Raw genomic sequence first — 25579 nt, 5'->3', positions numbered from 1 at the left:
TCGTCTTGTGGCCTGCTACTACGACAAGAGTCAGTCAGCTGTATGCCAGACGTTATGGAGGACATTTTGCGCGCTTCCCGTTTCCCGCAATGTCTCTTTAATAAATGTTATTCCCCAGGTATTATTTTGTTCTTAACTAAAGTATTGGTGCCTGGTTAAAAGAACAGAAGAATAATGGATCCTGCTTTAGGTCAACTAAGTATGTTGTTGTTGTGGTCTTCAGTCCTGAGACTGGTTTGATGCAGCTCTCCATGCTACTCTATCCTGTGCAAGCTTCTTCATCTCCCAGTACCTACTGCAACCTACATCCTTCTGAATCTGCTTAGTGTATTGATCTCTTGGTCTCCCTCTACGATTTTTACCCTCCACGCTGCCCTCCAATGCTAAATTTGTGATCCCTTGATGCCTCAAAACATGTCCTACCAACCGATCCCTTCTTCTAGTCAAGTTGTGCCACAAACTTCTCTTCTCCCCAATCCTATTCAATACCTCCTCATTAGTTACGTGATCTACCCACCTTATCTTCAGCATTCTTCTGTAGCACCACATTTCGAAAGCTTCTATTCTCTTCTTGTCCATACTAGTTATCGCACATGTTTCACTTCCATACATGGCTACACCCCATACAAATACTTTCAGAAACGACTTCCTGACACTTAAATCTATACTCGATGTTAGCAAATTTCTCTTCTTCAGAAACGATTTCCTTGCCATTGCCAGTCTACATTTTATATCCTCTCTACTTCGACCATCATCAGTTATTTTACTCCCTAAATAGCAAAACTCCTTTACTACTTTAAGTGTCTCATTTCCTAATCTAATTCCCTCAGCATCACCCGATTTAATTTGACTACATTCCATTATCCTCGTTTTGCTTTTGTTGATGTTCATCTTATATCCTCCTTTCAAGACACTGTCCATTCCGTTCAACTGCTCTTCCAAGTCCTTTGCTGTCTCTGACAGAATTACAATGTCATCGGCGAACCTCAAAGTTTTTACTTCTTCTCCATGCATTTTAATACCTACTCCGAATTTTTCTTTTGTTTCCTTTACTGCTTGCTCAATATACAGATTGAATAACATCTGGGAGACGCTACAACCCTGTCTCACTCCTTTCCCAACCACTGCTTCCCGTTCATGCCCCTCGACTCTTATAACTGCCATCTTGTTTCTGTACAAATTGTAAATAGCCTTTCGCTCCCTGTATTTTACCCCTGCCACCTTTAGAATGTGAAAGAGAGTATACCAGTCAACATTGTCAAAAGCTTTCTCTAAGTCTACAAATGCTAGAAACGTAGGTTTGCCTTTTCTTAATCTTTCTTCTAAGATAAGTCGTAAGGTTAGTATTGCCTCACGTGTTCCAACATTTCTACGGAATCCAAACTGATCTTCCCCGAGGTACGCTTCTACCAGTTTTTCCATTCGTCTGTAAAGAATTCGCGTTAGTATTTTGCAGCTGTGACTTATTAAACTGATAGTTCGGTAATTTTCACATCTGTCAACACCTGCTTTCTTTGGGATTGGAATTATTATATTCTTCTTGAAGTCTGAGGGTATTTCACCTGTCTCATACATCTTGCTCACCAGATGGTAGAGTTTTGTCAGGACTGGCTCTCCCAAGGCCGTCAATAGTTCTAATGGAATGTTGTCTACTCCAGGGGCCTTGTTTCGACTCAGGTCTTTCAGTGCTCTGTCAAACTCTTCACGCAGTATCGTATCTCCCATTTCATCTTCATCTACATCCTCTTCCATTTCCATAATATTGTCCTCAAGTACAGCGCCCTTGTATAAACCCTCTATATACTCCTTCCACCTTTCTGCCTTCCCTTCTTTGCTTAGAACTGGGTTGCCATTTGAGCTCTTGATATTCATACAAGTGGTACTCTTTTCTCCAAAGGCCTCTTTAATTTTCCTGTAGGCAGTATCTATCTTACCCCTAGTGAGACAAGCCTCTACATCCTTACATTTGTCCTCTAGCCATCCCTGCTTAGCCATTTTACACTTCCTGTCGATCTCATTTCTGAAACGTTTGTATTCCTTTTTCTCTGCTTCATTTACTGCATTTTTATATTTTCTCCTTTCATCAATTAAATTCAATATTTCTTCTGTTACCCAAGGATTTCTATTAGCCCTCGTCTTTTTACCTACTTGATCCTCTGCTGCCTTCACTACTTCATCTCTCAGAGCTACCCATTCTTCTTCTACTGTGTTTTTTCCCCCATTCCTGTCAATTGTTCCCTTATGCTCTCCCTGAAACTCTCTACAACCTCTCGTTCTTTCAGTTTATCCAGGTCCCATCTCCTTAAATTCCCATCTTTTTACAGTTTCTTCAGTTTCAATCTGCAGTTCATAACCAAGAGATTGTGGTCAGAATCCATATCTGCCCCTGGAAATGTCTTACAATTTAAAACCTGGTTCCTAAATCTCTGTCTTACCATTATATAATCCATCTGATACCTTTTAGTATCTCCAGGATTCTTCCAGGTATACAACCTTCTTTTATGATTCTTGAACCAAGTGTTAGCTATGATTAAGTTATGCTCTGTGCAAAATTCTACAAGGCGGCTTCCTCTTTCATTTCTTCTTCCCCCCCCCAATCCATATTCACCTGCTATGTTTCCTTCTCTCCCTTTTCCTACTGAAGAATTCCAGTCACCCATGACTATTAAATTTTCGTTTCCCTTCACTACCTGAATAATTTCTTTTATCTCGTCATACATTTCATCAATTTCTTCATCATCTGCAGATCTAGTTGGCATATAAACTTGTACTACTGTAGTAGGCATGGGCTTTGTGTCTATCTTGGCCACAATAATGCGTTCACTATGCTGTTTGTAGTAGCTAACCCGCACTCCTGTTGTTTTATTCATTATTAAACCTACTCCTGCATTACCTCTATTTGATTTTGTATTTATAACCCTGTAATCACCTGACCAAAAGTCTTGTTCCTCCTGCCACCGAACTTCAATAATTCCCACTATATCTAACTTTAACCTATCCATTTCCCTTTTTAAATTTTCTAACCTACCTGCCCGATTAAGGGATCTGACATTCCACGCTCCGATCCGTAGAACGCCAGTTTTCTTTCTCCTGATAACGACGTCCTCTTGAGTAGTCCCCTCCCAGAGATCCGAATGGGGGACTATTTTACCTCCGGAATATTTTACCCAAGAGGACGCCATCATCATTTAATCATACAGTAAAGCTGCATGTCCTCGGGAAAAAATTACGGCTGTAGTTTCCCCTTGCTTTCAGCCGTTCGCAGTACCAGCACAGCAAGGCCGTTTTGGTTAATGTTACAAGGCCAGATCAGTCAATCATCCAGACTGTTGCCCCTGCAACTACCGAAAAGGCTGCTGCCCCTCTTCAGGAACCACATGTTTGTCTGGCCTCTTAACAGAACCCCTCCGTTGTGGTTGCACCTACGGTACGGCCATCTGTATCGCTGAGGCACGCAAGCCTCCCCACCAACGGCAAGGTCCATGGTTCATGGGGGGGGGGGGGGGGGGAAATCACCTTCTCGGGTTATCGAACTCACATTAAATTGTCATGATTCCGTTAAGCATGCTCAGCTATTTTGGCAAATGAAATTGTGTTTCACTCTGACCTGCCACTACCGAGAATCTGAGGCAAGACAGTGGGGGATATTTTGAGAGCTGAATGCTGACCTGATTCGTAAAACCAATTCTCTGCGTAATTCAGCGGTATACGGTCACACAAAGTAAGCACGTCCACGTCTTTGACGATATCAAGAAGGTCTGCACTACAGGGTTGAAAACAGGACTTCTTATTTCACATTTCTGTGTTGTGGCGCGGGTCCTACGTGGCAGCTCATACAGCCTGCGTGTATCCGTGGCTCTCGTATCGATTGTATCCCGTTAATTAATTAGTTCCGCGGATCGTGTTCGCTGTAATGAGGAGCGTGTCAACTGGAATACAGAAGTGATCTATACAGGGTGATTCCTTGATGATTTTAACAAACTTTCAACGATGATGTAAAAGTATCAATGTGACGTATCCGGCAATGACGAGTCGAAAGCCATAAGCGAAAATCGCTCTGATATGTCTGAAGTGGAGTACATGTATCAGTACCTACGTTGCTAAGATTGTGGGGTAGGTAATCCCAACAAGAGCTTAGGAGTGGACTGTAGAGGTTAGGATGATTACATAACTAATCCAATGCAGATGGCATACTGCGTACTGACACGAGAAATCTTGGTGTACCGTAGTTGACTGCAGTCTGTGTTCACAAGTTGAAGTAGTAGCGTCGAACAGCTCTAACCACATGGAGCTTTACCCAGTGATGGAATTTGCAGCCATGATTTTCGTGTATGAGCAAACAGATGAAAGCAGCAGATAAGCGGAAAAACTGTGCGGCACCAAATATCCTCATGGAAGACGTATGGCTCACACAACGTTTCCATAACCGTTCCAACAGTTAAGCTAGCTTGCCTCTGAAAGCCTGGAAAAATACTAACAATTTTCAAAAAGTTTACATGTCTGACTAAAAAACGTGACTCCTGGTGGAATGGAAATACAGTAGGGCAACAGGAGTGTTTCTTGGTGAACATTCTGATATACATTTAATCACATTAATTCTCACGTTGACTTCATCATACTTTTTTTTCTTTTTTGGCATCAGTCTTCTAACTCGTTTGATGCGGCCCGCCACGAATTCGTCTCCTGCGCTAACCTCTTCACCTCAGTGTAGCACTTTCAACCTACGTCCTCAATTATTTGCTTCGATGTATTCCAATCCCTGTCTTACTCAACAGTTTTTGCCCTCTACAGCTCCCTCTAGTACCATGGAAGCTGTTCCCTCATATCTTAACGTCCTATCATCCTGTCCCTTCTCCTTATCATTGTTTCCACACATTCCTTTCTTCTCCGATTCTTCGTAGAGCCTCCTCATCCCTTACCTTTTCAGTCCTCCTAATTTTCAAAATTCGTCTGTAGCACCACATCTCAAATGCTTCGTTTCTCTTCTGTTCCGGTTTTCCCACAGTCCATGTTTCACTTCCATACAATGCTGTACTCCAGACGTACATTCTCATTAATTTTTTCTTCAAATTAAGGGCGATATTTGATATTAGTAGACTTCTCTTGGCCAGGAATGCCCTTTTTGCCATTGCCAGTCTGATTTTGATGTCCTCCTTGCTCCATCCGTCATTGTTTATTTCACTGCCTAGGTAGCTGAATTCCTTATTAATCTCCTTCGTGACCATTAATCCTGATGTTAAGTTTCTCGCTTTTCTCATTTCTACTACTTCTCATTACCTTCGTCTTTCTTCGATTTACTCTCAACCCACACTGTTTACTCATTAGACTGTTCATTCCGTTCAGCAGATCATGTAATTCTTCTTCACTTTCACTCAGGATAGCAATGTCATCAGCGAATGGTATCATTGATATCCTTTCACATTGAATTTTAATTCCACTCCTGAACTTTCCTTTTATTTCCATCATTGCTTCCTCAATGTACAGACTGAACAGTAGGGGCGAAAGGGTACATCCTTGTCTTACACCCTTTTTAATACGAGCACTTCGTTTTTTGTCGGCCACTCTTATTACTCCCTCTTGGCTATTGTACATATTCTGTATGACCCGTTTCTCCCTTTAGCTTACTCCTACTTTTTTCAGAATTTCGAATATCTTGCACCATTTGACGTTGTCGAACGCTTTTTCCAGGTCGACAAATCCTATGATCTTTCTTTAGTCTTACTTCCATTATTAACCGCAACGTGAGAATTGCCTCTCTCGTGCCTTTACCTTTCCTAAAGCCAAACTGATCGCCATCTAGCGCATCCACAGTTTTGTTTTCCATTCTTCTATATATTATCCTTGTAAGCAACTTGGATGCATGAGCTTTTAAGCTGATTGTGCTGTAATTCTCGCACTTGTCAGCTCTTGCAGTCTTCGGAAATGAGTGGATGATACTTTTCCGAAAGTCAGATAGCATGTCGCCAGACTCATACATTCTACACACCAACGTGAATAGTCGTTTTGTTGCCACTTCCCCCAATGATTTTAGAAATTCTGATGGAATGTTATCTATCCCCTCTGTCTTATTTGACCTTAAGTCCCCCACAGCTCTTTTAAATTCTGATCATAATACTGGATCACCGATCTAAATCGACTCCTGTTTCTTCTTCTATCACATCAGACAAATCTTTCCCCTCGTAGAGGCTTTCAGTGTATTCTTTCCACCCATCCCCTCTCTCCTCAGCATTTAACAGTGGAATTGCCGTTCCACTCTTAATGTTACCACCCTTGCTTTTAATGTCACCGATGGTTGTTTTGACTTTTCTGTATGCTGAGGCTGTCCTTCCGACAATCATTTCTTTTTCGATGTCTTCACATTTTTCCTGCAGCCATTTCTTCATAGCTACCCTGCACTTCCTATTTATTTCATTCCTCAGCGACACGTATTTCTGTATTTCTGAGTTTCCGAGAACATTATTGTACTTCCTCCTTTCGTCAATCAGCTGAAGTATTTCTTCTGTTACCCATGGTTTCTTCGTAGTTACCTTCTTTGTACCTATGTTTTCCTTCCCAACTTCTGTGATGGTCCTTTTTCGAGATGTGCATTCCTCTTTAGCTGTACTACCTACTGAGCTATTCCTCGTTGCTGTATCTATAGCCTTAGAGAACTTCAAGGGTATCTTGTCATTCCTTAGTACTTCCATATCCCACTTCTTTGCGTATTGATTCTTCCTGAATAATGTTGGAACTTTAGCCTACTCTTCATCACTACTATATTGTGATCTGAGTCTATATCTGCTCCTGGGTACGCCTTACAATCCAGTATCAGGTTACGGAATCTCTGTCTGACCAAGATGTAATCTAACTGAAATCTTACCATATCACCCGGCCTTTTCCAAGTATACCTTCTCCCCTTGTGTTTCTTGAACAGGGTATTCGCTATTACTAGCTGAAACTTGTTACAGTACTCAATTAGTGTTTCTCCTCTATCATTCCTTGTCCCCAGCCCATATTCTCCTGTAGTCTTTTCTTCTATTCCTTCCCCTACAACTGCATTCCAGTCCCCCATGACTGTTAGATTTTCATCCGTCTCTACGTACTGTATTACCCTTTCATTGTCCTCATACACTTTCTCTATCTCTTCAGCTTGCGACGTCGGCATGTATACCTGAACTAACGTTGTCGTTGTTGGTTTGCTGTCGATCCTGATAAGAACAACCCTGTCACTGAAATATTCACAGTAACACACTCTCTGCCCTACCTTCCTATTCATAACGAATCCTATTTCCGTTATACTATTTTCTGCTGCTGTTGATATTAGCCTATACTCATCTGACGAGAAATCTTTGTCTTCTTTCCACTTCACTTCACTGGCCCCTACTATATCTAGATTGAACCTTTGCATTTCCCTTTTCAGATTTTCTAGTTTCCCTATCAAGTTCAAGCTTTTGACATTCCACGTCCCGACTCGTAGAACGTTAACCTTCCGTTGATTATTCAATCTTTTTCTCATGATAAGCTCCTCCTTGGCAGTCCCCTCCCAGAGATCCGAATGAGGGACTGTGCCGGAATCTTTTGCCAATGGTGAGATCGTCATGACACTTCTTGAATTACAGGCCACATGTCCTGTGGATACATGTTACGTGTCTTCAGTGCAGTGTTTCCATTACCTTCTGTATTCTCATGCCGTTGATCATTGTTGATTCTTCCACCTTTGGGGGCAGTTTCCCACCCCTAGGACAAGAGTTTGCCTTGAACCTCTGTCCGCTCCTCCGCCCTCTATGACAAGTCTGTTAACAGAATGAGGGTGACTTCTTATCCCGGAAGTCTTCGGCCGCCAATGCTGATTATTAATCAAAATTCATGGAGCAGCAGGATTCGAACCCGGGAGGGAATACGTTTTGAGCCTGAATCAACGATGCTAGCCCTTTTTTTTGCATTTTGTTCGTTGTTGATCGTTGTGTTTGGTCACTGCCGACGTCACATGACATTCGGTCAAATTCGTTTGTTGATCCTTCGACTCAGTTTTTCATTACAGTGTCCAGTCAGCTCTCTCGCGCTGAATGTTACTTACATTCTTCAAACTTTAAGTAGATATTACCAACATATCTGTCTAAAATGTAGATGTCACTTCAGCTGCAAGTTTCTATTCTACAAATGTTTACAGCTGGTAATCTAGATTTAGGTTACATTTTTGTAAGTAATCAGAAGGTAATATACACTCCTGGAAATGGAAAAAAGAACACATTGACACCGGTGTGTCAGACCCACCATACTTGCTCCGGACACTGCGAGAGGGCTGTACAAGCAATGATCACACGCACGGCACAGCGGACACACCAGGAACCGCGGTGTTGGCCGTCGAATGGCGCTAGCTGCGCAGCATTTGTGCACCGCCGCCGTCAGTGTCAGCCAGTTTGCCGTGGCATACGGAGCTCCATCGCAGTCTTTAACACTGGTAGCATGCCGCGACAGCGTGGACGTGAACCGTATGTGCAGTTGACGGACTTTGAGCGAGGGCGTATAGTGGGCATGCGGGAGGCCGGGTGGACGTACCGCCGAATTGCTCAACACGTGGGGCGTGAGGTCTCCACAGTACATCGATGTTGTCGCCAGTGGTCGGCGGAAGGTGCACGTGCCCGTCGACCTGGGACCGGACCGCAGCGACGCACGGATGCACGCCAAGACCGTAGGATCCTACGCAGTGCCGTAGGGGACCGCACCGCCACTTCCCAGCAAATTAGGGACACTGTTGCTCCTGGGGTATCGGCGAGGACCATTCGCAACCGTCTCCATGAAGCTGGGCTACGGTCCCGCACACCGTTAGGCCGTCTTCCGCTCACGCCCCAACATCGTGCAGCCCGCCTCCAGTGGTGTCGCGACAGGCGTGAATGGAGGGACGAATGGAGACGTGTCGTCTTCAGCGATGAGAGTCGCTTCTGCCTTGGTGCCAATGATGGTCGTATGCGTGTTTGGCGCCGTGCAGGTGAGCGCCACAATCAGGACTGCATACGACCGAGGCACACAGGGCCAACACCCGGCATCATGGTGTGGGGAGTGATCTCCTACACTGGCCGTACACCACTGGTGATCGTCGAGGGGACACTGAATAGTGCACGGTACATCCAAACCGTCATCGAACCCATCGTTCTACCATTCCTAGACCGGCAAGGGAACTTGCTGTTCCAACAGGACAATGCACGTCCGCATGTATCCCGTGCCACCCAACGTGCTCTAGAAGGTGTAAGTCAACTACCCAGGCCAGCAAGATCTCCGGATCTGTCCCCCCTTGAGCATGTTTGGGACTGGATGAAGCGTCGTCTCACGCGGTCTGCACGTCCAGCACGAACGCTGGTCCAACTGAGGCGCCAGGTGGAAATGGCATGGCAAGCCGTTCCACAGGACTACATCCAGCATCTCTACGATCGTCTCCATGGGAGAATAGCAGCCTGCATTGCTGCGAAAGGTGGATATACACTGTACTAGTGCCGACATTGTGCATGCTCTGTTGCCTGTGTCTATGTGCCTGTGGTTCTGTCAGTGTGATCATGTGATGTATCTGACCCCAGGAATGTGTCAATAAAGTTTCCCCTTCCTGGGACAATGAATTCACGGTGTTCTTATTTCAATTTCCAGGAGTGTAGATTTAGGTTACATTTTTGTAAGGAATCAGTATGTATTTTTCCTTCCCGTTGATAGTATGTTAGTGTCTTTAGTCTGTTTCCCTCCAAACACTACTATGGAACTTCCCAAAAAATTTCAGGCCTCTATCTCTAATAGATTTTTTGTGTACAAAATAAGTCAGAAAATTTAATTCTAGGAAAATTCAGTTCAGAGTTATATTTGATCTATGGCTCATGTCTGTTGCTTGTAGCACACCCCATTTGCATAATCTTCTTGGGTTACATGCTCCTCAACTTCTCTCTTCTTTTCTTATTTCCCATTTTACTCTAGCGTCTTTGGTTGCCTCAAGGACCCGTCTTTCAGCTTCGGTCACTGTCATCAAATCGACTGCTAACAGTGACTGTCTCATATCAAATACAGACTACATTGCTAGCAACTCTAGAACTTCACACCTGCTAACTGCCTCATATTAAAACAAATTACCGACATAACAACTTTCGAGAATGACAAAATAGCAGAAAGTCAAACTACAGAACAGTTTGTAAGGAAAACAAAGCTCGAGAAACAGGTATACATAAGACCATCTTCTAGCAGTGCTGTCAACTTGAAAAACAGTTGTATAGTCACAGACATAATGTATGGCTGCGTGCATAGTACATGTTTCTCGAACAGGAGTCTAACGGCCACATTGACGCGTGAAAGCAGCGGAAAAATGGGTGCGGACGCACGCCGAGAGATCTTTAAGTGGATATTAAAATAACGTCCTGATGTCCAAATTAGTTTCTTTAATTATCACACTGATTTCAAATCAAAAATAAAACGATTGATTTTTCGAAGCGGATTCACACACAAGTTACCGTCAGTGACACAGGGCAGTTGGTACCACAGTACAGCTATTGAGGAAGTGGACGAACTATACAGACTCCCGACTCAGATGATGCAGTACTCGACAGTTGCATGTGAAATGAATGTTTGTAGAGTATTGTATTGTGTGATGAGTGTTACTATACCCTACCATCCACAGATTTCTATACCCTACCATGAACAGAAACTGCATGCTTTGACTCCTGCTGACTTGAACCTCGTGCCTTCTTCAGCCAATGGTTCTAGCATCACATTACAGTCTATCTTCACTTTCCTTGGTATGTATTTTTCACGGTTGAAACCTTTTCACCAGAGATGGAATTATAAATACACTCATGCTCATAAATTAAGGATAATGCTGATACATTGTGAAAAAACGCTCTGGTGGGTTGTTTGCGGGTTTAAATCACCTCGGGGTATGACCATGCGGTGCATTTGACCTGCGGTCGCCGCACGGTGGCGCTGGCAGCAGTCCACATGTGCAGAGGTGTGTTGGTGCATGTCGGAGTACGGTGCAGCGAGTAAGTTTGCAGACGTTTTCAGATGTGCTAATGGTGACTGTGTGTTGAAAATGGCTCAAAGAACACATACTGATGACGTTAAGAGGGGTAGAATATTAGGGCGACTGGAGGCTGGTCAAACACAGCAGGTCGTAGCATGGGCCCTCCGTGTGCCACAAAGTGTGATCTCACGATTTTGGCAACTATTCCAGCAGACAGGAAACGTGTCCAGGCGCTATAGTACGGGACGTCCACAGTGTACAATACCACAAGAAGACCGATATCTCACCATCAGTGCCCGCAGACGGCCACGGAGTACTGCAGGTACCCTTGCTCAGGACCTTACCGCAGCCACTGCAACAGTTCTCTCCAGACACACAGTCTACAGACGACTGAACAGACATGGTTTATTCACCCGGAGACCTATAAGGTACATTCCACTGACGCCTGGTCACAGGAGAGGCCGTAAAGCCTGGTGTCAAGAACACAGTACATGGTCATAGGAACAGTGGTCAAAGATTATGTTCACGGACAAGTCCAGGTATAGTCTGAACAGTGATTCTCGCCGGGTTTTCATCTGACGTGAACCAGGAACAAGAAACCAACCCCTTAATGACCTTGAAAGGGACTTGTATGGAGGTCGTGGTTTGATGGTGTGGGGTGGGATTATTGATTGGTGCACGTACACACCTGCATGTCTTTGACACAGGAACTGTAACAGGTCAGGTGTACCGGGACGTCATTTTGCACCAGTATGTACGCCTTTTCAGGGGTGCAGTGGGTCCCACCTTCCTCCTGATGGATGATAACGCACTGCCCACCGAGCTGCCATCGTGAAGAAGTACCTTGAAACAGAAGATATCAGGCGAATGGAGTGGCCTGTCTGTTCCCCAGACCTAAACACCAGCGAGCACGTCTGGAATGCTCTCCGTCGACGTATCGCTGCACATCTTCAAACCCTTACGACACTTCAGGAGCTCCGACAGGCACTGGTACAAGAATGGGAGACTATACCCCAGCAGCTGCTCGACCACCTGATCCGGAGTATGCCAACCCGTTGTGCGGCCTGTGTACGTGTGCATGGTGATCATATCCCATATTGATGTCGGGGTACATGCGCAGGAAACAGTGGCATTTTGTAGCAGATGTGTTTTGGTAAGGTTTTCTCAACTTATCACCAATACAGTGGACTTACAGATATGTGTCATGTGTGTTCCCTATGTGCCTATACTATTAGCCCCAGTTTTGTGTAGTGCCACGTTTTGTGGCACCACGTTCTGCAATTATCCTTAATTTATGAGCATGAGTGTAGTTGCAGTAGTCATGTTTGAGGCGATAAGAATCCCCACACTACAGTTATGAAGAGCCATCAATACAGATTACCAGTCAACGTGTGGGCAGGTCGTATCCGATGATTACGTACAAGGACCATTTGTTCCTCACCTTTTAAATGCATCGAGACACTGTTTATCAGATGTATGTTTCCCAGATTCCTGGAATATATCCTACATGTTAAAACATAAAGCAGCCCCACATCACTTTTGAATGAGAGATCGTGAATACCTGTATCAGAAATTTCCTGAAAAGTGGATGTACGTGGCGTGTCCTCCTGTTTCATGGCCAGTCCGTTCACATGACCTCACCCCATTTGGTTTCTTCTTTAGGAGCCTTGTGAAAAATCTTGCGTACGAGGCACCCTACAAGACTGAAAAGGATCTCCTGCCAAGAATTATCACTCCCTGCGACAATGTTCGGCATTGGAATGGATACGACGTAACTACGTGCCTGCGTTGACTCTGTTTGACGGCGTTTTGGATATAAATGTCTCAGCTTATGGAACTTATACAGGTAAACGTCTTTCTGCCATTATCTTACGCACACCCTTACTAGTCTACAATCAGGGGAAATTATTTGAGGAAATTGGGGAGTATTCAGTGGGAATTCTATACGTCATGATCAAGGTTCGGAAACTGGGAACCTTAGTTTGATGCTGCGCGTGGCTAAGGCGAAACTTGAATAGATCTTCGCTTATACCTTTCGACTTGGTCATTCCCGAACCGGGATCCCTCATTTACCCTTCTCCGTCATTCCTGAAAGTCTGTAACACCATCACGGAATCACTCTGCATACTATCGGGAAAAAGTATCGCCAAATAGCCATCACGTCCATTCGTTATAAATAATGCGAGGGTTACGCTGGAGGTAAATTTCTCATTTGACCGAAAAATGGAAGGCGATACATTCATTGTGAGAGATTAAGGTCATAATTATTTTTTGCAACTGTTGGCACTTCGCAAGGAATTACTCTACCGCCAGTGAATGGACCGGGGGTAACCATAACGCTGTTTGCGATCCACGTTCGTCTCCTGCCTCGACATGAAGCGGCTTTTGTCGACCGGGCAATGTTGTAAACACGCAAGCTTCTTGTTAATTTGAAAACGCAGTACACAGTGTTTATATTTTCAGCATCCACATGATTTCCAGTTAGTTCTAAAAGCTGTCAGCTACTTCACTTCAAATGACAAAATTGACCGATAGCCAAATACATTGTGGTAATAGTGTATCTTGGTAGTGATTGTTATCAATATGCATTGTTCTAAATAGATCTCGTACTACGTCATTTCCCAGCCGCGCAATTGTTCTAGGCCGATTTCAGTATTGTAGTCACCTCAGACAGTTTACAGGTGCAGGGGAATGGCACTTTTGTTCAGCCTCGAGAAGACGGCCTGGATATTCCCTAGAACGATAGCCGTTTGGAGGGAAAGAGAAATTTCACCAGAGGACCGTTTGCAGGTAGGGTTCATACTGATCTGCCATGGGAAAGCACCTTACGAAAGTGCCGTAAGCAGGAAGAGGGTAATGGCCAGAGACAATGCCTACATTACCTCTTAATTTCTAATTGGCTGAAAAGCCTATATTTGAAACAATTTCTTGGAGTAATCTGGAGCTATCGAAGTCGAAGAGTCGGTTGGATCCCTCGTGGGGAGTATACGTAGCGTGCCTTCTGGGGCAGAGGTTATGTTCGTTGCGTACGTTCTAAGTCGCGAGTGATCAACCAAGGGACGAGTTTAACACGAAGGCTGAGGGAATCTGAAGTACGTTCTTATGCACGGGTGACAGTTTCTGCGTAATCATTTTATTGTTGAAATCTGTGAATTGTGGGAAATAACGAGTGTAAATTCGCACGTGGGCTAGGGGTAGCGTCTTTGACTAGTAATCAGAACGACCTGGGTCCTGGGTTCGAACCTAGCCACTGCTTAAATTCTGAATAAAAGTCGTCAGCAGTATCAGCAGAAGACTTCTAGCATAAGAAGTTACCATCGTCCCGCCTACGTCCTTGTCAAAGAGGGCATAGGAGAGAATAGTGGTTCAAGGCATTCTCTTAGCCTTAGTATGACAAACTGCCCTAAAAGGAGGAAGATTTAGCAATGATTAATGGGTTGAGAATACAGAAAGTGGAAACCACTGCATTAACGATCCAGAATGTATATCCACAGAATGTGTGGCCTTTAACTGCCCCGTAATTGAAAAAGTGTCAGGATGATCTCTCCATTGGCGGAAGAATCCGGATAGTCCACCATTCGCATCTGCGGAAAGGAACAGAAACGGAGAGGTGCCCATGAGAAAGAGATGCAATAGCCAACGAATGGATAACAGTCTACGAATAGGAGCGTGGAATGCCAGATTTTGGACATAGTATGAAATACAGAAAGTAGGAAAATGGAAATGCAAAGGTTCAGTCTAAATATAGTGGGGGTCAGTGAGGTGAAATCGAAAGAAGATAAGGGTTTCTGGTCAGGCGAATGTAGGGAAGTTACAACAGCAGCAGAAAATCTTATATCTGGAGTAGGATTCGTTATGAATACGAAAGTAGGACAGAAAGTGAATTACAGGGAATAGTTCATTGATAGGTCAGATCTCATCAGATTCGACAGAAAATCAACATCGACAATGACACTTCAGGTATACATGTCGAGATCGCAAGAAGAAGAAGAATAGACACTGAAAGTAAATACGATGATTTGAACAGGTGATTTAGTTTGTAAATTGAGATGAAAATCTAACAATCATGGGGGACTGGAACGTGGTTATTGAGGAAGGAATAGAAGAAAGGGTTACGCGATAATATGGGATTGACAGTAGGAACGAGAGAAGACAAAGACTAATTGAATTCCCCAATACATTTCAGACGTCAGTACCGAATACTCTGGTCCTGAATCACAAGAGGAGGAGGAATATTTGGACAAGACCTGGAGACACGGGAAGACTCCAGCTGTATTACACCATGGTCAGACAGAGATTCCGAAGTTAGATATTGGATTGTAAGGTGTCCTCAGGAGCAAATATAGACCCATATCGCAATTTAGTAATGACGAAGACTGTGCTGAAGTTTAGGCCCGCTCGGTTAGCCGTGCGGTCTAACGCAAGTCATTCCGGAATGGGAAGGAGCGTCTGGTTCAAATGGGACTTAACTTCTGAGGTCATCAGTTCCCTAGAACTTAGAAGTACTTAAACCTAACTAACGTAAGGACATTAAACACATCCATGTCCGAGGCAGGATTCGAACCTGCGACGTAGCGGTCGCGTGGTTCCAGTCTGTAGCGCCTACAACCGCTCGGCCACCCCGGGCGGTGGAGCGCCTGGTCCCCGGCACAAATCCGCCCCGTGGACTTGTGTCGAGGTGCAGTGAGCCGGCCAGTCTGTGGAAGGTTTTTAGGCGGTTTGCCACCTGCCTCGGCGAATGCGGGCTGGTTCCCCTTATTCCGCCTCAGCTCCACTATGTCGGCTATTGCTGCGCAAACATTTCTCCACGTACACGTACACCACCCTTCCTCTACCACGCAAATATAAGGGCTACACTCGTCCAGTGTGAGACGTTCCCTGGAGGTGGGAGTGGGGGGGGGGGGGGGTTCCATCGGGGTCGAACCGCACAACAACCTGAAAGAGTTGTTCAGTGTGGGGTGGCGGTGGGGTGAAGTGGACTGCGGTAGTCGTCGTGGTGTTGCAGACCACTGGGGCTGTGGAGGGGCCGGAGCCTCTCCGTCGTTTCTAGGCCCCCGGTTAACATACAGTTCAATACAATGCTGAAGTTTAAGAGCCTAGTCAGGAATAATCGGCGCACAAAAAAGGGGAATACGCTGTTCATGAATCACAAGAGGAGGAGGTATACTTGGACAAGACTCGGAGACACGGAGAGAAGGGACAAAAATATAATTTAATGTTCTCTGGGGCCATAGATACTATGATAATGATAGTTTAGTAGGCAGTTCAGATGAAGAGGAATGGATATCTCTAAAACGGCGACCATAGAGCTTGAAAAGAAAAATATAGGTACAAGAAAGATAAATGCGAGAAAACCATGGGTAACAGAAGAAATACTTCGATTAATCGACGAAAGAATGAAGTAGAAAAATGTTCAGGTAAACTCAGTAATACAGAAATACAAATCACTTAGGAATGAAATAAACAGGAAGCGTAGGAAAGCTAAGGCGAAATGGCTGCATTAAAAATATGAAGATATCGAAAAAGAAATGATTGTCGGAATGACTGACTGGCAAATAGAACAGTCACAAAACCCTTCGAATAAATTAAAAGCAAGAGCAGTAACGTTAAAAGTGCAATGGACATTTCACTATTAAATGTGTTGGGGAGAGCGGATAGGTGGAAAGAGTACAATTAAGGCCTCTATGAGGGGGAGAACTTCTCTGATGGCGTGATAGGAGTCTATATATAGAAAGGATAGGGGATTCAGTAATAGGATCAGAATTTAAAATAGTTTGGAAGACTTAAGACCAAAAAAAGTTCAAGACTTCTCGGTTTCCAGCCATGCGTTTTGCCACTGGAGCACCATCCGCAACATCAGTCTGAGCTATCTGAGAAACATATAAGTGAATTTGTTCAAACTGCCGTCACCAGTTATCAATCAGGCTTCAAACAGATAACATAAAAAATGGTTCAAATGGCTCTGAGCACTATGGGACTCAACTTCTGAGGTCATTAGTCCCCTAGAACTTAGAACTAGTTAAACCTAACTAACCAAAGGACATCACACACATCCCTGCCCAAGGCAGGATTCGAACCTGCGACCGTAGCGGTCTCGCGGTTCCAGACTGCAGCGCCTAGAACCGCACGGCCACTTCGGCCGGCAGATAACATAAAAATTTGACAGTCAAATAAGCAAATCATAAACTAACCCCTTATTTCTTTTATGATGAAAAGTTGTCTAATGATGTTTCTGATCAATGACATTTGTTCTTCATTAATAATGACTGTTAGTCCATAAGCAATGTGGCTTTTTTCTCCTCAGTGGCAGTTCGAAACCTCTTTTCCGTCGTGTTAAAATATTTCAGTGTATGTGACATTTGTCCCTATCATTTCTGTATAGTCTTAAAACTGTAGATGCTCGGAATTCATAAGGAACAGAGCTTACAGGCATAAGAGTCATTGTTTGGAGGTCCTGTTTCCAAGCTGTCTGCGCAGTACAGCAGCTTTACGGTTTTTGGACTACTCCGATAGTGCCCACAGTTCTTGTGATGCTGGGGTGTCAGTTTCTTCCAAGTCGTCGGCGGTGCTATGACCTGGATATTCCTTTCTGTTGCGCGCCAGATGGCGCTAGTGTTCGCTGGGCTGTACAACCTGTGCGGCAGCTCCGCAATGACCGCGAACGCGACGCAGATCTTCCTGTGGAGCGGCAGCGCCATGGACTCGGACGTGTCCACCATCATCCTCAGCAGCATCCAGCTGGCGTCCTCGCTGGCGGGCTCGCTGGTGGTGGACCGCCTAGGCAGGCGACCTGTGCTGCTCACGTCCTACCTCGCAGCCACCATCTCCGTCACCGTCGAGGGCGTCTACTTCTACCTCAGGGAGCACGCCGACCAGGACGTCATAGAGCCTCTCGGATGGCTGCCACTCACCGCCCTCGTGTGCTTCTTCGTAAGTACCGTCGTGCTGCATACTCGTTTTATCTCGAACATAATGAGCTCTTTCACGAGAACTATCAAGGATTCCGAAAATATTATGCACACTGAACCGTTGATTTAGACTTTCAAAATCTTTTCTTAAAGAATTTCCTTTTTTTTACTAGCGATTCACCAAGAACATTAGCACATTTAATCACACTAGGTGATCGTGCAACCCCGTAAGAGGGATGGAAATGGTACACACACTCACACAAAGAAATTATTTGCCACCAAAAGTGCAATTTGCTTTTAAAACGGCTCTTACGGTGGAAGGATGGCAACTTTATCAAAATGACTATTTAAATAAAACCCATGAAATTCAGTCTTACATAAAATGTACAACATGCTCTACATTACACGTATATCGCTTCGCAAGATGATAGACAAGATAAAAACATATTTCAGGAATTCGGCCTTTACCTTAATTCTATAAATTCGTTAACACCGAATCCGACAAACATGACACAGGCAGCTATTAACGTACGGCAGACCGACAGACGAACGCACCGACAGTAACTGCCTAACAAATGTGGACGAGAGACAGACGAGCAAGCTGGGGGACGAGAGACTGAGCAAGAAAACCAATAGGATTTTAACAAGTAAGTGAAACAGCATATCACGAATCACTTAACTTTTAAAAAGCTGCGATTTCCGGCTAAGACCTGGCGCAGCACACCCAAAACGGTCTCCCGAACCGTCCGCTGCCAGCCGGTTCAACGGACGCAGGAAAGCGCGCCGATCTCCTGTCTCACGGTGTCACAGCTCGCGCCGGACAGACCGATGTCATGGGTTGACTCCTGTTGCTCTTGTGTCGGCCGCGAAGCCACTGCCCCTCGCTATACGGCGCGGTCCATTGGACTGACGTAGCGACCTCACATGCGCCGATGCTCAAGACGGACAAGTCATGCTGTTTCCCAGTGCTCGACCGACTAACCGATCGATCCAACCGCCAATGCCCATTGCCTCAGCAAAGTCGAACAGACTGGCGGCCTAACACATACTAGCACTCCGGACGACAGACAAACACTGACTGCCCCACACTGACCCGGCTGACCAACTGACCAGACTCATACTGTCTCCGTCTGACCCTGCTGGCGAGCTCATAGCGCCCCTTAAATGCACGTGAACAGGCAACTTTTCCCCTTTCCCACCAGAGGGAGACACCAAAGTTGCGATTGCCACAGCGGCGCCACCGCCAGAAACGGAAGGCGACTGCTTCACACTACGCGCTGCGGCGCGCGCTTCAAAATAGCAAATTTTAACACGGCTCACACATCATAAAATGAAAATGAAAAAACTTACACCAGTGGTTCCTAACTTTTCTGATACAATTGGGCTCGAGAGCAAGCAAATATTTGCTAGAATCCCTGACCCCCCCCCCCAACCCACCCCTCCCCCACCCCGCCGCCATCATCAACATTAACACCTAACAAGAACCTAGAAACAAGAAGAATTTTCTTTCGATACTTTTATTTTCAAAATGCTTATAGATAATTGATATTTAATTTTTGTAGATGTTTTATTAAACCACGAACTCATATGTCAACGAGACAACTGGTTCTGCTTATTTTTAACAACTTTCTTCTGCAGGATGATGAAATAGTTCTCAGTGCATCTCAAATGCTGCCTGCAACTCGTTGTCAGAAAAGAAACCTATTTATCCACACTGAAGGTAGCACTCACCCACTCCGTCTTCAGGCCACGAGTGGCCTACGGGGACCATCCGACCGCCGTGTCATCCTCAGCGGAGGATGCGGATAGGAGGGGCGTGGGGTCAGCACATCACTCTCCTGGTCGTTATGATGGTATTCTTGACCGAAGCCGCTACTATTCGGTCGAGTAGCTCCTCAATTGGCATCACGAGGCTGAGTGCACCGTGAAAAATGGCAACAGCGCATGACAGCCTGGACGGTCACCCATCCAGGTGCCTACCACGCCCGACCGCGCTTAACAACGGTGATCTCACGGGAACCGGTGTATCCACTGCGGCAAGGCCGTTGCCACACTGAAGGTAGACACCTGTTAAAAAAATGCTTCCTCTGCACCACTCCTCTCTGTAGCGACCCTTGCTTCTTGCACATCCCACACTCCCATTCCAAATCAACCAAGTTAAAATGTGCGCATTCGATTGCGGGACTCCTCAGATCTTGATACCAAATATCAGGCATTGCCTCCCAACACGGACAACACAGTGGTCGATGACCTTCACTTAACGACAGAAAGCAGCGTCATTTGCGTAGAGTTGTTAGTGCTAACAGACAAGCAGTACTGAAGAAATACGTCAGAAATCAGTGCGGGTCTTACGACGAACGTATCTTTTAGGACATTGCGTCGAAATCTGACCTTAATGAGCTACAGCAGCAGACGACCGACAGGAGCACATCGGAGCAGCGCATCTGCTGGGCTCATGACCATATGAACTGGAAAACCGGTCTTGTCAGATGTATCCCGACTTCAGTTGGTAAGAGCTGATGACAGGGCTCGAATGTGGCGCAGACCCCACGAAGCCATGGACTCAAGCTGTCAACAAGGCACTGCGCCTGCTGGTGATGGCTCAATAAACGTGTGGGCTCTGTTTACATGGAATGGACATCATCCTCTGATCCCGTTGCACCGATCATTGACTGTAAAAAGTTGTGTTCGGCTGCTTGGTGACTACTTGCAGCCATTCACGGACTTCATGCTCCCAAACAAGCACGGAATTTTTATGGATGACAATGCGCCATGTTACCGGGTGACAGTTGTTCGGGATTGGTTTGAAGAACATTCTGGACAATTCGAGCGAATGATTTCGCCACCCAGATCGCCGGACATAAATTCCATCTTATACACTACTGGCCATTAAAATTGCTACACCAAGAAGAAATGCAGATGATAAACGGGTATTCATTAGACAAATATATTATACTAGAACTGACATGTGATTACATTTTCACGCAATTTAGGTGCATAGATCCTGAGAAATCAGTACCCAGAACAACCACATTTGGCCGTAATAACGGCCTTGATACGCCTGGGCATTTAGTCAAACACAGCTTGGATGGCGTGTACAGGTACAGTTGCCCATGCAGCTTTAACACGATACCACAGTTCTTCAAGAGTAGTGACTGGCGTATTGTGACGACCCAGTTACTCGGCCACCATTGACCAGACGTTTTCAGTTGGTGAGAGATCTGGAGAATGTGCTGGCCAGGGCAGCAGTCGAACATTTTCTGTATCCACAAAGGCCCGTACAGGACCAGCAACATGCGGTAGTGGATTATCCAGCTGAAATGTAGGGTTTCGCAGGGAACGAATGAAATTTAGAGCCACGGGTCGTAACACATCTGAAATGTAAAGTCCACTGTTAAAAGTGCCGTCAATGCGAACAAGAGGTGACCGAGACGTGTAACCTATGGCACCCCATACCATCACGCCGGGTAATACGCCAGTATGGCGATGACGAATACACACTTCCAATGTGCGTTCACCATGATGTGCCAAACACGGATGCGACCATCATGATGCTATAAACAGAACCTGTATTCATCCGAGAAAATGACATTTTGTCATTCGTGCACCCAGGTTCGTCGTTGAGTACACTATCGCAGGCGCTCCTGTTCGTGATGCAGCGTCAAGGGTAACCGCAGCCATGGTCTCCGAGCTGATAGTCCATGCTGCTGCAAACGTCGTCGAACTGTTCGTGCAGATGGTTGTTGTCTTGAAAACGTCCCCATCTGTTGATTCAGGCATCGAGACGTGGCTGCACGATCCGTTACAGCCATGCGGACAAGATGCCTGTCATCTCGACTGCTAGTGATACGAGGCCGTTGGGATCTAGCACGGCATTCCGTATTACCCTCCTTAACCCACCGATTCCATATTCTTCTAACAGTCATTGGATCTCGACCAGCGCGAGCAGCAGTCTCGCGACACGAAAAACCGCAATGGCGATAGGCTACAATACTACCTTTATCAAAGTCGGAAACGTGATGGTACGCATTTCTCCTCCTTACACGAGTCATTACAACAACGTTTGACCAGGCAACGCCGGTCAACTGCTGTTTGTGTATGAGAAATCGGTTGGAAACTTTCCTCATGTCAGCACGTTGTAGGTGTCACCACTGGCGCCAGCGTTGTGTGAATACTCTGAAAAGCTATTCATTTGCTTATCACAGCATCTTCTTCCTGTCGGTTAAATTTCGCGTCTGTAGCACGTCATCTTCGGATTGTAGCAATTTTAATGACCAGTAGTGTATTTACGGGGCATAATCGAGAGGTCAGTTCGTGCACTAAATCCTGTACCGGCAGTACTTTCGCAGTTATGGACGATTGTAGAGGCAGCATAGCTCCATATTTCTGCAAAGGACTTCCAACCACTTGTTAGTCCACGCTACGTCGAGCTGCTGCACTACGCCGGGCAAAAGTAGGCATGACACGATATTAGGAGGTATCCCATGACTTTTGTCACCTCAGTGTACCAGGGGAATCTACAGATACTCTTCAGCTTCCTACTTATATTTCCTGTATGGACAGCGAGAACGAAGTTAGACTAATTACAGACCTACCGACTGCCCACGTCTGTTTGCCCATGGCGCTCATTGGTCACACGTGTGTAAGTGTAGTACAACGGCTGACGGCAGGCTTGCAAGCTCCACGACCGTCCAAGCATTACGCTGTGCTTTTAAAGACTAACAAATAAATATTCAAACAACTTGTTAAAATTGTCCTGAATATATTTTCACACGTAAACTTTAAGTAACGCATCTACTAGATGACTCATACTTGGTGTGTTACGCATGCGTCTAGTCTCTTTAGGATCTCAACGCAGGCAAACAGCTACTCCCTAATTAGTGCACACTGGATTGCTCATTAATAATAATCTTTGGCCTCGCTATCTTTCATCGTTGTTACAGATGGTATCCCTATCTACCGGTCAGAGAGCGCGTCTTTTAATCAACTTAAAAATTACGGCCACAGAATGAAAAGTATTTCTTTTACATTTTAAAGTAACAATGATTAGTTTACGCGTAAATGACGCAGGCTGCCATTTCTTATCAAAACACTTCATCAGAAAGTGGAGCAGTTAACATGGCGGACATTAGCTACAAGTTTGTGACGTCATGACAGTTCCCCTTATTATATCTTCATGATTACGGAGCTCCACTGGCCTAATAAACCAAAACGTATCCAAACTGGTTCAATTGAAAACTGTTACTTAATTACTTTCTCCTCAACGTAAGCAGGAACGGAAGTATTAATATGATGGCAGATGTTTTCCCCCATGGAGGTATAAGGAGGGGAGATGGCACTATGGCCGTCTGCTGTATGTCTGTTTGAAGCCGGTGGGCCGCCATGTTTGATTGGTCAAAACAGTGACAGAGCTCTTGTTAGAATTGCGTGTTCTTCATATTTAACGTTATGTCTGCGAAATAATTTCAGATGATGAGTGTTACAATGTTTACATGCATAACACAACGTCAGAATAGCTTTTTCAGGTGTTTTCGTTTTGTTTTTAATGCGTTTTTGCCCCAGCAATACAACTGATTTGGTCTCGTTAACGTAAGTGTTTCTTTTGGATACGAACTTCGAATGATGAAAAATAACAGTGTACAAAGCTCTTTTCAAACTCAAATCACCTTTTACTGCATTTGTGTCGATGTAAACTGAAAGCAGAACCCGAAAGCTATGCTAGTTTACATATCGGATGATATTTCTTACTCGTTTACACACTTATACAAAATTTCATTTGTAAATACAAACATCGTTTGTGCTTTGTCAAGAAAAATAAGCATATGAACCCACAGAGCCCTACGAGCTTCATTGATCGGAAATCTGAAATAAAATAAGAAGAAAACAGTTTCACAAAACGTAAACAAGGCCGCACATCTCATGAATATAAACGACAACATTTTACGAACGGGGCCACTTACGCATGGAACGTGATTCCTTTTAGTTCACCCGTAAACAACGCAAACCGGCATTTTAAAATGAAAAAACCTTCAGCAGCTCTAGACAGTAGCACAATCGGAAACGAGTCTCCTGACCAAACTGCAGTGGCGGAGCTCGGTTTCTGTCGGCTTCAAGTTTGTGACGTCATGGCATCTCCCCTCCTTATACCTCCATGCTTTCCCCATTGAGTAAGAATATCTATGGAATGAGCACTCAGAGGGCAGAACAGAATCTTTATCACCGAAGTGCGTTGGCCAATAGTCACGCGACTGCGATGCGAAGTGAGGCTTATCTGCAAGTGCTCTGCAACCGTTGAATGTCTTTACATCGTTACAGCAGACGTATTCCGTTCAGAAATAACTTGCACTTTGTACATACCTTTCATTGGAATCCTAACATTTTAAATTCGATATTTTGAATTAACGTGACTTAAAACATGCAGCAGATAAAAGCAAGGGAATTTCGTTAGTTGGCGGCCAGTATCACAGCTCAGAAACGTTGTTTTTTGTCACAGGAAAAGAAGGGGTACCCATAACAATGTTTTTATGTTTTGTGGTGAACTTTACCGTATTGCTGTGCCTCTGTTTTAATACATATGCTACCGCGGCATTGCGAAATAGCTTCCCAATTCGTCAAATTGAAAGTCTCAAAGAAAACATCGAATCTGTTTCAAATTAGCAACTTATCGTACTTTGAAATTTTTTAAGACGTAAATTCTTCCTCTTACGCTTTCATGTACTATATTGCTAATCTTCGGCTCTTCTTGGCAAATTAAAATATCAATCACACATATTCATTCTCCACATCGGAGGTACTAGTATTCGGTTCCCTTTTGTAACTACTTAAAAATGAGCACAATGTTTTCGAGATATGTATGTGGGTTGCCCAGAACGTAATGCACTGCATTTTTTTTCTCAGCCGAAAGCAATGCTACGAATGCGAAACGTTACGTATGTATTATTTGAAGTCTCCTGAGTGAGCGCGCCAAGTTCCCGTCACTTCCGACAGATAGCGTAGCTGCAGGACAGTTTCAAAATTGCGTCTGTAGGTTATATACCTTACAAGCAACATGCTGTCATTGAATTTCTCAGTGCAGAGAAAGAAACTGTGGGGAATATTCACAAACGTTTGTTGCAAAGTCTATGGAGCATCTGCTGTCGATACAAGTATGGTTCAAATGGCTCTGAGCACTATGGGACTCAACTGCTGTGGTCGTAAGTCCCCTAGAACTTAGAACTACTTAAACCTAACTAACCTAAGGACATCACACACATCCATGCCCGAGGCAGGATTCGAACCTGCGACCGTAGCAGTCGCACGGTTCCGGACTGCGCGCCTAGAACCGCGAGACCACCGCGGCCGGCCGATACAAGTACAGTTAGTAGTTGCGCACGGAGGGTGACGTCATCTGAAGGCGGTTCGGCGGAGTTCCACGATTTGCAGCGGTCGGGGAGACCACCCACGGCTGTCACACCTGGCATGCTGCCGCGAGCTGATGTCATTCGCGAGGACAGACGCATTGCGTCTCGTCCGTTGTCACTGCATCTGTCAGTCAGTAAAGGAAGTTGACGCAGTGAAGCACTGGCTCCGCCACCAGGACCAGGATTGGTAGCGACAGAGGACACACGCTCCTGTTTCGCAGTGGAGGAAGCCCATAGAACGGGATGGAGATTACGTGGAAAAATATGATGTGTAGATAGAACACCATTCTTTCGTGCGT

At 45.0% G+C, this 25579-nt stretch overlaps 1 protein-coding gene across 1 annotated transcript in view; it reads left to right on the top strand.

Moving 5' to 3' along the window:
• Positions 1-25579, top strand: part of LOC126260561 (facilitated trehalose transporter Tret1-like) — an 86971-nt gene that overhangs the window by 26367 nt on the left and 35025 nt on the right. The window contains exon 3 of the mRNA XM_049957895.1: positions 17576-17902. Coding sequence (XP_049813852.1) covers positions 17576-17902 — 327 coding nt within the window. The remainder of the gene's footprint in view (positions 1-17575; positions 17903-25579) is intronic.

This window comes from Schistocerca nitens, chromosome 5, assembly GCF_023898315.1.
Source record: "Schistocerca nitens isolate TAMUIC-IGC-003100 chromosome 5, iqSchNite1.1, whole genome shotgun sequence".
NCBI lineage: Eukaryota > Metazoa > Arthropoda > Insecta > Orthoptera > Acrididae > Schistocerca > Schistocerca nitens.
This window is presented reverse-complemented; position numbering and strand designations above follow the sequence as displayed.